Consider the following 14,403-nt stretch of genomic DNA (forward strand, 5'->3'; position numbering starts at 1 on the left):
CCCACGCCTCTGACTGTACCCCAGTTCTTAAATAAAGCTTTATTTTTTTTAAATTTATTTATTTATGCCTACAAGAGCTGGGGTAGAGGTCAGAGATGTGGGAGGTGAGAGGATTCACCAGAGGCAGAGTGGGGAACAGAACAGGCAGACTGACTGAAACACACTGCTGAGGGGAGCAGCGGGCGCGACAGGAGAGGTCTGCTCGCCATGTGGGACCCTCGCCGGCTGGCATCGAACTGGTGCTGCAGAGGCTGCGGACAAGCTTCATAGCGCGGCACTCAACCGCCTGCACCACCGGGGGAGGCCCATTTTTTTGAGAATAGTTTTAAAAGCTGGGTACTGAGTGTACATGAACCTATGTTATTGAATTCTAGTCAGGTTTTTGAAAACAGCATGATATAGGGGAGAGAAGATAACCCTTAATAAGTTCACTTCTCTGACCCTTAGTGTTCTCATTTTTATTTATTTATTTAAAAGATTTTTTTTTTTTTTTTGGCCTCCCTGGTGGCGCAAGGGGTTAAGCGCCACACCATGAAGCTGTCCACCGCCAGGATCGAACCAGCACTGCAGAGGCTCGGACAGCTTCATAGCGCTGCGCTCAACCACCTGCACCACCAGGGAGGCCCCTGGTATTCTCATTTTTTAAATGGAAAAAATAGTATTTGCTTGGCAAGGTTTTTGTAAGGTTACATAAATAAAACATCAAGCATATAGGTGCTGGGCATATATAGGAAATCTTTAATAAGTTGTAATTTGCTATTTTTGTTACAATTTATATTCATGTTACTTGGGTAAATTATTTCCTTACGGTATTAAGTGAAACTCAAAAATTTCTAAAATTTTACATTTTAAAAGGATGGGTTTATTAGGAAAGAAGGAAGAAAAAGAGAGGCACCTTTATAGTCACAGGCAGGCAGAAAGCTGTTTAAATTTTTTCTTTTTGTCCTAAAGCTACCTTTAGCAAGTTGTAACCTCTCCCTGTGTCTTAGTTTCCTCATCTGTGAAATGAAAAGGTTGGACTTAGGAGGTTTCTTCCAGCTCAAGTGTTGTTATTCTAAGTTATTCCTTAGTTCTTCAATTGCCTTTTTTCCAAGCTAAACAGTCCCAATTCAATTTAACCTTTCCACTAGGACCTTTTATTCATCTCTTTGATCATTCCTGTGGTTCTTTTCTGGATCTTCTCCAAATTGTCCTTCTATTTAAAAAAACAAAACAAAACACTGAAAAAAAAAAATCCACCTAGTTTTTATTGAGTGCCGACTCTATGCCCAGAATGTTGTTGAGGATTGGGACACAAAATAAAAGAGCTTATGGTTTTACTAAAAGGATCAGATGCATATCCTTGCTGCTTTGGAAGCTAGAAATAAAGGTGAACATATTCTTTTTAACGTCTGCAGAAGAGTTTATCTTTGGAGTGGTCTGGCACAGGTTTTTACACTTACATTATGGCTTGTATTTTACATTTCTTCACATACATTATTTCAATTCATTTTCTTTCTTTTTTTTTTTTTTAGATTTATTTATACAAGCACTGGGTACAGTCAGAAGTACAGGAGGGTGAGAGAATTCACCAGAGCCAGAGCAGGGAGCAGAACAGGCAGACTGACCAAGTACACTGCTGAGGGGAGCAGCGGACGCGGCAGGAGAGGTCTGCATGCTATGTGGGACCCTCGCTGACAGCGCCAGGGATCAAACCAGGGCTGCAGAGGCTGTGGGCAGCTTTGCAGCCCAGCTCTCAACCGCTGCGCCACTGGGGAGGCCCTATTTCACTTCATTTTCAAAATAAATGTATGAGATAAGCAAAGCTGGAGCTTCAGCCCAAATTTTCTCACTTAATGTTTTCTCTTTCCACTGTACTATTCTTCCCTACCTCTGCCATCTCACTTTCTCTATCCTGTCTACCTTTTTTTTTTTTTTTGAAGATTTATTTATTGGCCTCCCTGGTGGTGCAAGGGGTTAAGCACTGCACTATGAAGCAATCTGCAGCCTATGCAGCATGAGTTCGATCCCCGGCCTGCCAGGGAGAAACCACATGGCGAAGCAGACCTCTCCTGTCTCACCCTCAGCAATACACTACTCCCCCCCACCCCATCTTGGCCAGTACTCCAGCTCTTGCATGCATAAGTAAACAAATCTTAAAAAAAAAAGAGAAAAAGAAATAATGTAGTATTCAAAACATGATGAAGGCATACAGAAAGGTGCTCCAAGAAATCCCCAATAGCCAAACCTGGGACAATTTGATCAACAAAACAATAATAGTGGATGTTAACTCATAAGAGAAAATAAATATCCATGAGTTCATACTGACATAAACAATTGAATAAAAAAATAGGAAAGATGGGGCCTCCCTGGTGGCACAGGCAGTTGAGCGCAATGCTGTGAAGCTGTCTACAGTCTCTGCAGTGCTGGTTCAATCCCCACCGGCCTCGGAGCAACCCACATGGTGAGCAGACCTCTCCTGTCTCGCCCGCTGCTCCCCTCAGCAGTGTATTTCATCAGTCTGCCTGTTCTGTTCCCCACTCTGTCTCTGGTGAATCCTCTCAACCTCCTGCGCATCTGGCCTGTACCCCAGTTCTTGCATAAATAAAATAAATCTTTTTTTTTTTTTTTGTGGGACCCCCGCCGGTGGTCGGGGAGCGAACCGGCGCTGCAGAGGCTGAGGGCAGCCTCGCAGCCCAGCGCTCAACCGCTGCACCACCAGAAGAGGCAAAAAAAAAAAAAAAGGAAAGAGGAATACACAATGATATAAAAGATATAAGAGAACAGATTATATTAAATAAATTTAAGAAAAGGAAAGAAGTGAAAACTCTTGCTTACCACAGAATTTCAATCAATAAATGTAGTAGCAATGACTGAAACAGGAAATTACAATTAGACAAACCATTGCAGTCAAGAATTATCAATAGAGGGGCCTCCCTGGTAGCGCAAGGGGTTAAGTGTCAGTACTATGAGGCTATCCACAGCCACGGCAGCATGAATTCAATCCCTGGCCAGGGAGGTGACCCACATGGTGTAGCAGAACACTCCTGTCTTGCCCACTGCTCCCCTCAGCAGTGTGTTTCAGTCAATCTACCTGTTCCGTTCCCCACTCTGTCTCTGGTGAATCCTCTTACCCCCCACACCTCTGGCCTGTACCCCAGTTCTTATATGCATAAATAAATAGATCTTTAAAAAAAAAGAATTACTAATAGAATGAACATATGATGCAGTAACTCCATTTCTGGGTATCAAAAAAAATTCAAAGCAGAATCATAAAGGATGTTTGCACACTTATGTTCACTGTAGCATTATTCCCAATAGCCAAGAAGCAAGCCAAATGCTCATCAACAGAAGAAAGAATATAGAAATTGTGGTACAGACATACAATGGAAAATTACAGAGCATTAAAAAAGGAAATTATCTTCACATGATAAAACATGAATGAATCTTGGAAACTTGTAAGTGAAATAAGTCACAAAGGGATAAATAATATGTTTTCTGAGCTCTTCTGCTGACTGTGACTATGCAAGTACCTCTCTTTTTCTTTCTCCTTTTCCTAATAAACCTGTGTTTTTAAAATGTAAAAAAAAAAGATGTGTTCCACCCAAAGAGTCAAAATCATAGAAATAGAAATGTGGTTTCTAGGGCAGAGTAAAAGGGTTATTGCCAGGGACAGAGGAAAAAGGGAATTAGTGTTTAATGGGTACAGAGTTTGCAAGATGAAAAAGTTCTAGAGATCTGTTACACAACAATCTGTTGTATACAACTGAACTGTATACTTAAATATGGTTCAAGTGGTAACTTTAATGTTATGTATTCATTTACAACAAAAGTTAATTACAATCAGGGGGCCTCCCGCATGATGAAGCAATCCGCAGCCTCTGAAGCATGAGTTCGATCCCAGGTCAGCCAGGGAGCAATCCACATGGTGAGGTAGGCCTCTCCTGTCTCACCCGCTGCTCCCCTCAGCAGTGTATTTCAGTCAGTCTGCCTGTTCTGTTCCCCAGTATGTCTCTGTGAATCCTCTCACCCCCTGCATCTCTGGCCTGTACCACAGTTCTTATATGCATAAATAAATAAATCTTTTTAAAAAATTAATTACAATCATGTATCATTTTTAAAAACCTTCAATGGATGCCAAAAAGTCATGAGCAAAAAAAACAATGATGAGTAAGAGGACATTTGCATAGTCTCAAAGTATCTTCTCACAAGACTAATTATAAAGGGGAAAACAGTAACTTTATAGTAGACACCAATTTAACCAAGTAATAAAAGTTAACATCACTGGTAATAAGACATACTAGCATCATATCTCCCCAACATGAGGCTCTGAGAAAGAACAACCACATGTTCGCCAATAAAATATAACCTGAATGCAATTACTAAAAAAAAAAAAAAAATACCTAAAAAGAGACCGAAAATGGAACATCAGTGAAAAAACTGGTAAAACTGGAATAAAGGGTGTTATATTAATGTTAATCCTGGTTTCAATAATTTCATTATCCAGGCCTCCCTGGTGGCGCAAGGGGTTAAGAGGCAACCTATAAAGCTGTTTACAGCCTCTGTAGCACAATCCCCGGACCCCCCCACCCCCCACCGTCCAGGGAGCAGTCCACATGGCACAGCAGAACTCTCCTGACTTGTCCGCTGCTCCCCTCAGCAGTGTACTTCAGTCAGTCTGTCTGTTCTGCTCCCCATTGTGTCTCTGGTGAATCCTCTCACCCACCATACCTCTGGCTATACCCCAGCTTTTATATGCATAAATAAATAAATCTTTTAAAAAATTGCATTATGGTTAAGTAAAATATTAATACAAGGAAAAGCTATATGAATGAGGGAAGCTATTTTTACAACTTCTCTATATAAGTCCAGTATTATTTCAAAATTAACAATTTTTAAAGCAGATACATCAAAGTATGACAGAACTTCAAGAGGTTTTTTTAGGAAAGACAGAGATGAGAATACAATGTCCCTAGCTTTTTGAAAATAACAGAATTGTAGCACTGAACATTACCTTGGAGAGCATCTGATACTACCATCATCCAATGACGGATTCTTAAATGTCATGCCATTGATATACAGTCATCCAACTATGGCCTGGCTATTTCTAGTAAATTTACTATGTTAAAATGCAAACCACAAGTTTACTACACTATAAGTCCAATAAGCAAAGTTCTTCCTCATTCTGAGACAAATCAGCCTCCCTGTCAGACATGTACCAAAGGATGTCATTCTGAAGCTGAGATTTCCAATCAAAAGATCTCAAAGATGAAAAGAGATATAAGTCAACATGACAAAATGTCTAGTTTATTTACATTGGCTAAAACTACATTTTGTCAGCATGAGATAAACCACCTTAATTTATTTATATGAATGCTTTGCTAAATACACTAGGTACTCAAAAAATCGTTGTTGAGGGCCTCCCCGGTGGCGCAGCAGTTGAATGCTGGGTTGCGAAGCTGCCCGCAGCCTCTGCGGCGCCGGTTCGATCCCCGGCTGCTCCCCGGCCACCGGAGGAGGATCCCACATGGCGTGCAGACCTCTCCTGCCGCCCGCTGCTCCCCTCAGCAGTGTACTTCGGTCCTTCTGCCTGCTCTTCTCCCCGCTCTGGCTCTGGTGAATTCTCTCACCCTCCCGCGCTTCTGACTGTACCCAGTGCATGTATAAACAAACAAACAAACAAACAAATAAATAAATAAATAAATAAAATAAAAAAACGTTGTTGATTCAAAGAACGAAATACATGTCAAAGGTTCATATAATAACTTCCCCCACTTCATATCTGTGTACACACAAATAACCAATGATTTATATGACAAAATCTATTAAAATTTTCTAATGCACAAAAAGTAACAGAACATAGCACAACCCTAAAAAGAAATAGTTGCATTGCTACCCAAAACAGATGACTCTTCTGCAAGGGCATATTCTTCATTTATTCTACAAACATATAGTACCTACTCTATGCCAAGCTTAGTGAGAAGCCCAGGAAATACAGGGACTAATAAGACATGTCCTCAGAAGGATAAGATTTGCACACTAGTTGGACGGAAGTACTATACATTTAATTTTTTTTTTTTTTTTTTTTTTTGGTGGGACCCTTGCCGGCAGCCTGGGAACGAACCGGCGCTGCAGAGGCTGCAGGCAGCCTCTGCAGCGCTGCGCCACCAGGGGAGGCCCTTAAAATTTATTTTTAATATATTATGTTACCTAAGTTATATTTATAATATATAGCTATCAAAAATAATCTTTAATTATATCAAATACAAAAAATAAAAATGACTACCGAAAGGATCCACATATAAATTGGCAAGAAAAATGAATTCTCATTAGATACATGGAGAAATGACAGATTTTCAAAAACCAGAATATATCCAGTAAATAGAAAAAACGCTTAACCATGATCAAGAAATACCAAGTCAGGCCTCCCGGGTGGCGCAAGGGTTGATTACTGTGCAGCGGCAGCCTCTGCAGCGCAGGTTCCATCCCCAGCCACCGGGCGAGGGTCCCACATGGCGCGCAGACCTCTCCTGCCGCCCGCTGCTCCCCTCAGCAGTGCATTTCGTCAGTCTACCTGTTCTGTTCCCCGCTCTGGCTCTGGTGAATTCTCTCACCCTCCCACGCTTCTGACTGTACCCAGTACGTGTATAAATAAATAAATAAATAAATCTTTAAAAAAAAAAGAAAAGAAATACCAAGTTAAAAAAGGTAACATTTCTCTACTGAAGTAGTTTAAAATTTTGAGAAACATCTAATTTAGAATGTAGTTATACATACATTCCCAGTGGCAGTATAAATTGAAACAACTTTTGCAGAGAGAAATTGCTCTTATCCTTTAACTCAGGTTTACCTTTGAGGGGAAAAAAAATATGCCACCCCAATATGCTACTTTGGTATATGGGTTGTTTTGAGCTAATGACAATTAAGATCCAAGGAGATTCAGGAAAAGATTTTTACCTCTTCCTTAACTACCGGAAAGCATTTAGTAGTGGGCCTAGAACAGGAATTCAGCTACTACCAGAGACAACTTTTACACCAGAAAGACTATCTGCATGACAGGGCAGCATCTATTTGCCAAACATTTGGTCTTCTCAATCTTCCTGTGAATTGTCTACTTCTCCTTTGATGCCTGGCTGCTTTTTGTATGTCTGTGGAGCTCCCTTACATACAAAATTAAATGTGTTTTTCTCCCACTAACCTGTCTTATGTCAATTTAATTTACACCAGTCAACAAACCTAGAAGAGAAAATTTGCCTCCCCAAAACCTTCCTAGGGATTTATTTATCATTTATTTATTTAATAAACAACCTGAATAAAGTCTGCTCTAGTAAGTGAAATGGCATCAGACATTTCAGAATATTTGTTAAGGTGTCAAAGGAAAAAATTAATACACTATATAAAGACCAGAAAAGAACCAGCAGATGTTTTCAGATTTGAGGTCAACGGTGATTTTTATTTATTACTAATTTGTCCATTAACAAAAAACAGGAGAAAAACTTTCAAAACAAACTACATTACAATGAATAATGCATTCAATGGTAAATTAGGCCTAAAATAATTGCTTAATTTTATGTTCATAAAAAGGATAAAAAGAAACATCTCACCCCAAAAAAAGTGGCACATAGGCACTATTTAAAAAAATATATAAAAGAAGTTAACTCTGAGATGAATAACTGGAAACACTCCCAATGGTAAAAATCATCAGACTATAGCACAGTATCCTAGGCTAAGTTTCACTGCTGGGGTATTTACAAGCAATGGTCTGGACACCATACTGTCGAAATCAGTTCAGAGCTGGCCCACTGAGGCCTAGAATTGGTCTCATGAGGTTTTTTCCATCACACAATTTGGTTTGCTAATCTATAAATACATGGTATTTGCACATAAACACTAACATAACAAGCAAAGGAACAATAAACCTTACCTGGGAAGTGCCAGTCAGAGCCCTGATCCAGGGCCCTTGTGTAGAAGACAGGGGTACCAATCGGCTGCATACTGGAGACCACTGGGAGATGTTAATCCCATTCCTCTAGAGAAATAAAAAACAATTTATCAAGAATCTATATCAGCCCCCCCCCCCCCCCCCGGTGGTGCAGCGGTTGAGCGCTGGGTTGCGAAGCTGCCCGCAGCCTCTGCAGCGCTGGTTTGATCCCTGGCTGCTCCCCAGTCACCAGAGGAGGGTCCCACATGGCGCACAGACCCCTCCTGCTGCCCGCTGCTCCCCTCAGCAGTGTACTTCGGTCCATCTGCCTGCTCTGGTCCCCGCTCTGGTGAATTCTCTCACCCTCCCGCACTTCTGACTGTACCCAGTGCATGTATAAACAAAACAAACAAATAAATAAATAAAACATGCCTCTATTAAAAAAAAAAAAAAAGAATCTATATCAGACTCCATACATAGAACACACAGAGCATATGTAAGTTTCGAAATACCAGCAGAACAAGGCACATGAAAGGAGAATTTTCAAAATGAGACCAGGCCCAAAACTCCCCACACTCATCTCTTTAAGAAGATATACTCCTGGCCTATTAAAGATTCATGGACTAAAAGAACTCTAGCAATAGCTGACCCAAGCAGGGGGGCATGAACTCCCTCTGAGAAGAAAAATAAGCAGACTTTAGACATTTTATAAGTAGAGTTTACAATGTTTTTTCATAAACACTGACACAGCTGATCTTCACAGAATCCCTTTACAGTGAACAGTGCGGGATTACTATCATCCCCAAAAAGATGAAGAAAGTCACATACTGAGCAACTTGATTTCTGAGATAAAGGGGAGATTAAACAGCTGTTAAAACTGAGGGTTCTCCTCTGGTATTAACTGACCTCAGAAAGGTCTGCGGGCCAAAGCTAAAGACCAGGTTGGAGAAAGGACTGTCTTACTAAATGAGAAGTCTGCTTATTTTATGAATCTGAAATACATTCCATTATGTGAATGGGGCCCAGGTACTAAGCACTGGAAATCTGTATTCTAGGGATTAACTCTGGGGGTGGATTTTTCTTCCTTGACTTATAGGCCTTATAGGACCATAATGAGGACTCGATAAACAAAGTGCTTGAAAACACTTTGCCAAGTATAAAGCATACTATTAGGCTTCTAAGATCTGAATTCTAGTTGAAACATAGCTACTCTAACATGATCTTTAGAAGTAATTTAACCTCTTTAATGTGCAGTTTCCTCATAGCAATTATCAGTGATATTTATGAGCATTTACTATGTGTCAGGCAGTTTTCTAGGTGCTGTAACACACATGAGCTCATCAAACCCCGGCCAGGGAGCTACCCACATGGTACAGCAGACCTCTCCTGTCTCACCCGCTGCTCCCCTCAGCAGTGTATTTCAGTCAGTCTGCCTGTTCTGTTCCCCACTCTGCCTCTGGTGAATCCTGTCACCCCACACACCTCTGGCCTGTACCCCAGTTCTTGTATGCATAAATAAATCTTTAAAAAAAAAAAACACGAACTCATTTAAATCTCAATCACCACCCAATGATCTAGGTATACTGTTATTAGCCCATTTATATGACTAAATAAACTGAGGTATGGATAGGATAAGTGAAACTTCCCAAGGTCACAGAGTTAATAAACAACTGGGTTAGGATCTGAGTCCACACAGCCCAACTCCAGGATCCACACCAATTGGTGGAATGAAATGGTAAAGGGAATATCGCCAAAGGATTGTACTTTCTAGATCTAACACTTCATTACCTAATCTTGAACCAATTAAAATGCAGCACAGTATTGTGGAAGAGCCATGTACTTGGAATCAGAAAGCAATGATTTGATTCTTGGCTCCATACTGTTCATGAGCTATAAGCCTTTGTTGCCTCTTCTACCAAATAAAGAAAAACCCCTACTTTTCAGCACCTAAAAACAAAACAAAACAAAAAACAGTAACAAATGTACACTACAGTATGTCCAACTCAATAAATACTTCACTGACTCTGAATCTCCTTTCTTCATGAATAGGCAGTAAGGGGCAGGGTGAAGTAGAGAAAGGCATTAAAAATTTTAAACCTAGGGATGCTTTATAAAAGTGTCTCACAATTCTAAAACACATTACCTTGTTTCTAATGAAAAATAAAGTTTTAAAATATTTTAGTTAAGGTTTGATCTGTTGTGATGGTTTTCAATTGAGAGATAGTTACTAATTTTTGTTTACTAATGCTGACAGATTTGCCACAATCATTCAATGGCTGATGTTCCTTTACTAAGAATGGGGTAAAATGAAACCTCTGCAGGCCCAAAGCAGGAAAAAAAATATATAAGGGAAAATTACATATAGGAACAATACAAACTTCTGGATGATTTTCTGAAGAACTTTATCACAAATTTTCCAATGTCAATGAAAATTTTCTGTGTAATTCTGGCTCTACTTGGTCTTTTTTTTTTTTTTTTTTAAGATTTATTTATTTTATGCCTACAAGAGCCAGGGTACAGGCAGAGATGCGGAGAGTAAGAGGATTCACCAGAGACACAGTGGGGAACAGAACAGGCAGACTGACTGAAATACACTGCTGAGGGGAGCAGCAGGCAAGAAAGGAGAGGTCTGCTGTGCCGTGTGGGTAGCTCCCTGGCTGGCCGGGCATCGAACTCTTGCTGCAGAGACTGTGGACAGCTTCACACTGCTGTGCTTACTTAATCCCTTGCACCACCAGCGAGGTCCCTCCCCATATATTCTAAATCATGTCTAGATTACTTACACTACCTAATAAAATGTAAATAATTGTAAAACTGTATTTTTCAGGGAATATTGACAAGAAGAAAGTCTGTAAAGATTGACTATAATAAACACAACCCTCAGAGAGGCCTAACTACCTAGTAGGTATTTTCCATCCACCTCAGTTCATTGACTCCATGGATGCAGATACAACAGGCTGACTATATACATACTTACGTATATCTATACAAGTACATATTTCCTACTCTTCTCCTGACAGGACCTGAAAGTGAAGATACCTAGTAGCAACCACATGTGGCACCCAGAGCTGGTTTCTAGTAGCAACATAGTCACTAAAAAGGCTTAGTCTTCTCTGGAAGAAAGTTGACTCCAGAATAGGGTAGAGGCTCCTAAAAGCCTTATTCACAAAGAACTGGCATTAGTTGATTGATCGATCTAGTAGTGCCCTGAAAGACTCTATCTCTAAGGCTATCTTGGAACTCATCCAGTGTGAAAAAAATATTTTCCCTAGAGCACTGATTAAAAACAAATAGAGGCAATTGTTTAACTTTGTGGCTGTCTGAGGCAGTGGATAACAGTAGGGTTAAACAACGGGTGAAACAAAATGCTTAAAAGGAAAAGCAGGAGAATGAAATGTTTCTAGGGATTTTGAAAAGTTTCAACAAATTCCTGAGTGTCTGAAGGCCGTGCACAGGGCTGTATACATATGCAGCACTATGTGCACGAACAGGAAAGATCTGAGAATGCCCTAAACTCTCATCTCTGGTCCACCCTTGCTTCACAAGCAGAAAGTGATGGATAAGGCAGAGCTATCAAAAGACTGACCAAATGTGTGCTCCAACATGCACAGAAAGCCTCTTAGCAAAAATCAGGAGATTGGGCCTCCCTGGTAATGCAAGAGGTTAAGTCTCAGCACTATCAAGCTATCAGCAGCCAACGTACCGGGAGTTCGATCCCTGGCCAGGGAGCTAACCCACATGGTGCTGCAGACCTCTCCTGTCTTGCTCGCAGCTCCCCTCAGCAGTGTATTTCAGTAGATCTCCCTGTTCTGCTTCCCACTCTGTCTCTGGTGAATTCTCTCACCCCCACACCTCTGGCCTACACACCAGCTCTTGTCTGCATAAATAAATAGAATAAATCTTTTTTTAAAAAAAGATTACAAGTTTTACAGAATTATTTCAGAAATGTCAACAAATGTCAGTGATGGCTGGGGTAGGGGAGAGAAACAGAAGAAAAGGATTGCAAAAGGGCATGAGAAAATCTTGGGAAATGAAAATATGTTCCTTATTTTTATTGTGATAATGACTTTTCAGGTGTACACCTGTATCAAGAGACTAATCAAATTTTACAATTAAATAAGTACCATTTGTTGTATGTCAATTATTTCTCAGTTTTTAATTTTAAATTAGGAAAAAAAAAAAAGAAAGAAAGAAAGCAGAGTCACTGGATCCAAAAACCTTCAAAAATCGTCCCCTGCTTAAACTACTCCAATGGCTTCGCCCTACCTTCAGGATAAACTTCAAATTCCTAACCATGAAACCAAGGTCCTGCCTCCTCTCCTGTCATTTCCCCTTGAGTCTAGCCAAACCGATTTGCTTACAGTGCCTTGGCTGTCTTGTGCAATTAGCATAAACTAATCCTTCTCTTCTATGTTCTTTTCCACGCTCTCTATCTAGTGTTCTCTCAATTAGCACAGGTATCTCTCCCTAAAGCATGATTCTCCTCAAGCTAAGTTAGATGCCTCTCTACTCCCACAGCACCTGGTACAGACTTCTATTGAATATTATCTCACTTTAAGTACATATTAGTAGTTTTCTTTTCTGTCTCTCCTATAAAATTATAATTGAGAGTAAGGTCTCAGTCCTTGGTTAGCTCCAAGAATGTAGTAAACACTCTAAAGCAGTTGCTGAATTAAAAGAGAAGACAGCATTAAAATTTCACTTTAATCAACTGATTCTCTGATCAACCCTATCAATCACTAATTGAGAAAGCTCAAGGCTCAGAGAAGTTAGGTGATTTGCTCAAGGACACACCAAAAATAAGTAATGGACCCAAGCTTTCAACCAAGGCTCTGCAGACTCCCAGACAAAGGTACTTTCCTGTATTTGGGAATTTTTCACTATCCTAGCCCAACAGCCTCTACAAAGTAAGTAATCTAACGACTTTCAACTAGTCCTAATGGAGTTTCCGTTCCTTTGTTACATATTACATTATAACATATGATAAGATTTTTAAAGAATAGTAGTATAAAGTGAAAGTGACTTCCCTTAACTAAACTTGCTCTTTATCTTAAAAGATTAAAAGGATATACAGAAGAATAAAAAATCCAACCAATAGAGGCCAGTCAGAGGTGGTTTCATGGATGCTACCATGTAAGAAGAAATGAACTTTAACAGTGCCCATGTTCAGGGGCAAGAATATTTAAGACAGCTGTGGGAGCCACTAAAGTTCAAGACAAATCAGGGTGTTCATTTCAGATCTACAGCCCAATAAACTTCCCATCATCCCTCCTCCCCCATATTCATCTGAAAAACTAAAAAAATTAGTTTTTTTTTCCCCAGAAGTTCTCAGGTCTGAATCAATATCTGCCCTGATAATGATTACTTTGCCCAGTGAATCCATGGTAGTGGGAGCTATTCTTTAAATTATTTACTGAGCAGCAATCAAGGGCACTGCACTTTGCTAAGCTGGCAAGGAATACAAGTAAACTTGCAATCCTAGCAAGCCATATATAAAAAGACAACTCAAGTGTAAGATAACAACTCGAAAGAAAGCCAGAGGCAGGAACAGAAAGTGTCAGCTATGAAAAACAACGTCCTTGACCCAGTTTATTAAAGACTTGTTAAAATTATAAACTCTCCCATCCCCCATGATGAGGCACTAAGTTCTGTCGCCTCCAAACCCTTTCCTTCTTCCACTCTCTTTCTCCTTTAATTCCTAGAGGTGAGATATGCTAGAAGGATCAGGACTGAATCCAAGTTCAGTAGTTCCCCTTCTGTGTGCTAAGTAAGGTTCAGCAGTCTTTCAGTCATTCATTCAAATACTGACTGAACACTTGGAATGTGTCAGACACTGTATTAGGCAAAATGAAAACAAGCGATAGAAAGTATCCCATCCAATAATGTATAATCGCATTTAACTTGAATTGTACGGTAGAGTTAAGAACTATTCACTTCTTTCTGAAACAGAAATTCAGAATCTGACGAAGCTGTACGTTAGAGTTAAGAACTGATTTACTTCTTTCTGAAGCAGAGAAAATCAAAATCTGTAGGAGCTGTGATTAAAGTCCTCGTTTTTCACCTGGGCACTTGGGGAAACGAAAGTTGACTTGCCCAAGGTCACACTGTACGTCAGTCACAGAAGAGCTAGAATCCAGGTCTCCCGAAAGTCCAAGCAGCTCCCCACGTGCGCGGCTCCCTGAGGGAAAGTGGTCCCAGGCGTTGGCTGAGAAAAAGCAAATCTCACCAAATTATGCCCTACGTCACTCTCCCCTCTCCATCAAACACCGGGCAGATAAAGCCCCGCCAGGAGCAGGGGGAGGTAGGAAGCTGCCTCAGTTTCCCAGCAGAGGGGGCGCGCGCAGCCCCCCGATGGCCCAGGCTCCGCTCCAGGACACCCCTCAATCTTTCCCGCCCCGCCCTCTCCGACTGCAGCCCCCGGGCCCCGCAGGCGAGAGAAGAAAGTGATTGCTTCACTCACAAGGACCCGCACCAGCAACGCCATGTTCCTCAAAAACCATTTC

The 14,403-nt window shown here is 40.7% G+C and overlaps 1 protein-coding gene across 4 annotated transcripts in view; it reads right to left on the bottom strand.

Annotated features, from left to right (window-relative positions):
• Positions 1–14,384, bottom strand: part of UQCC1 (ubiquinol-cytochrome c reductase complex assembly factor 1) — a gene marked incomplete at both ends in the record, with an annotated part of 102,633 nt that extends 88,249 nt beyond the window's left edge. For all 4 annotated transcript variants that reach the window (XM_084246477.1, XM_084246475.1, XM_084246476.1 and 1 more), the window contains 2 exons: positions 7,904–8,008; positions 14,361–14,384. In XM_084246477.1, coding sequence (XP_084102603.1) covers positions 7,904–8,008; positions 14,361–14,384 — 129 coding nt within the window. The remainder of the gene's footprint in view (positions 1–7,903; positions 8,009–14,360) is intronic.
• Between the last annotated feature and the right edge of the window lie 19 nt (positions 14,385–14,403).

Source organism: Talpa europaea (genome assembly GCF_964194135.1).
Source record: "Talpa europaea genome assembly, chromosome: 11".
NCBI classification, from domain to species: domain Eukaryota; kingdom Metazoa; phylum Chordata; class Mammalia; order Eulipotyphla; family Talpidae; genus Talpa; species Talpa europaea.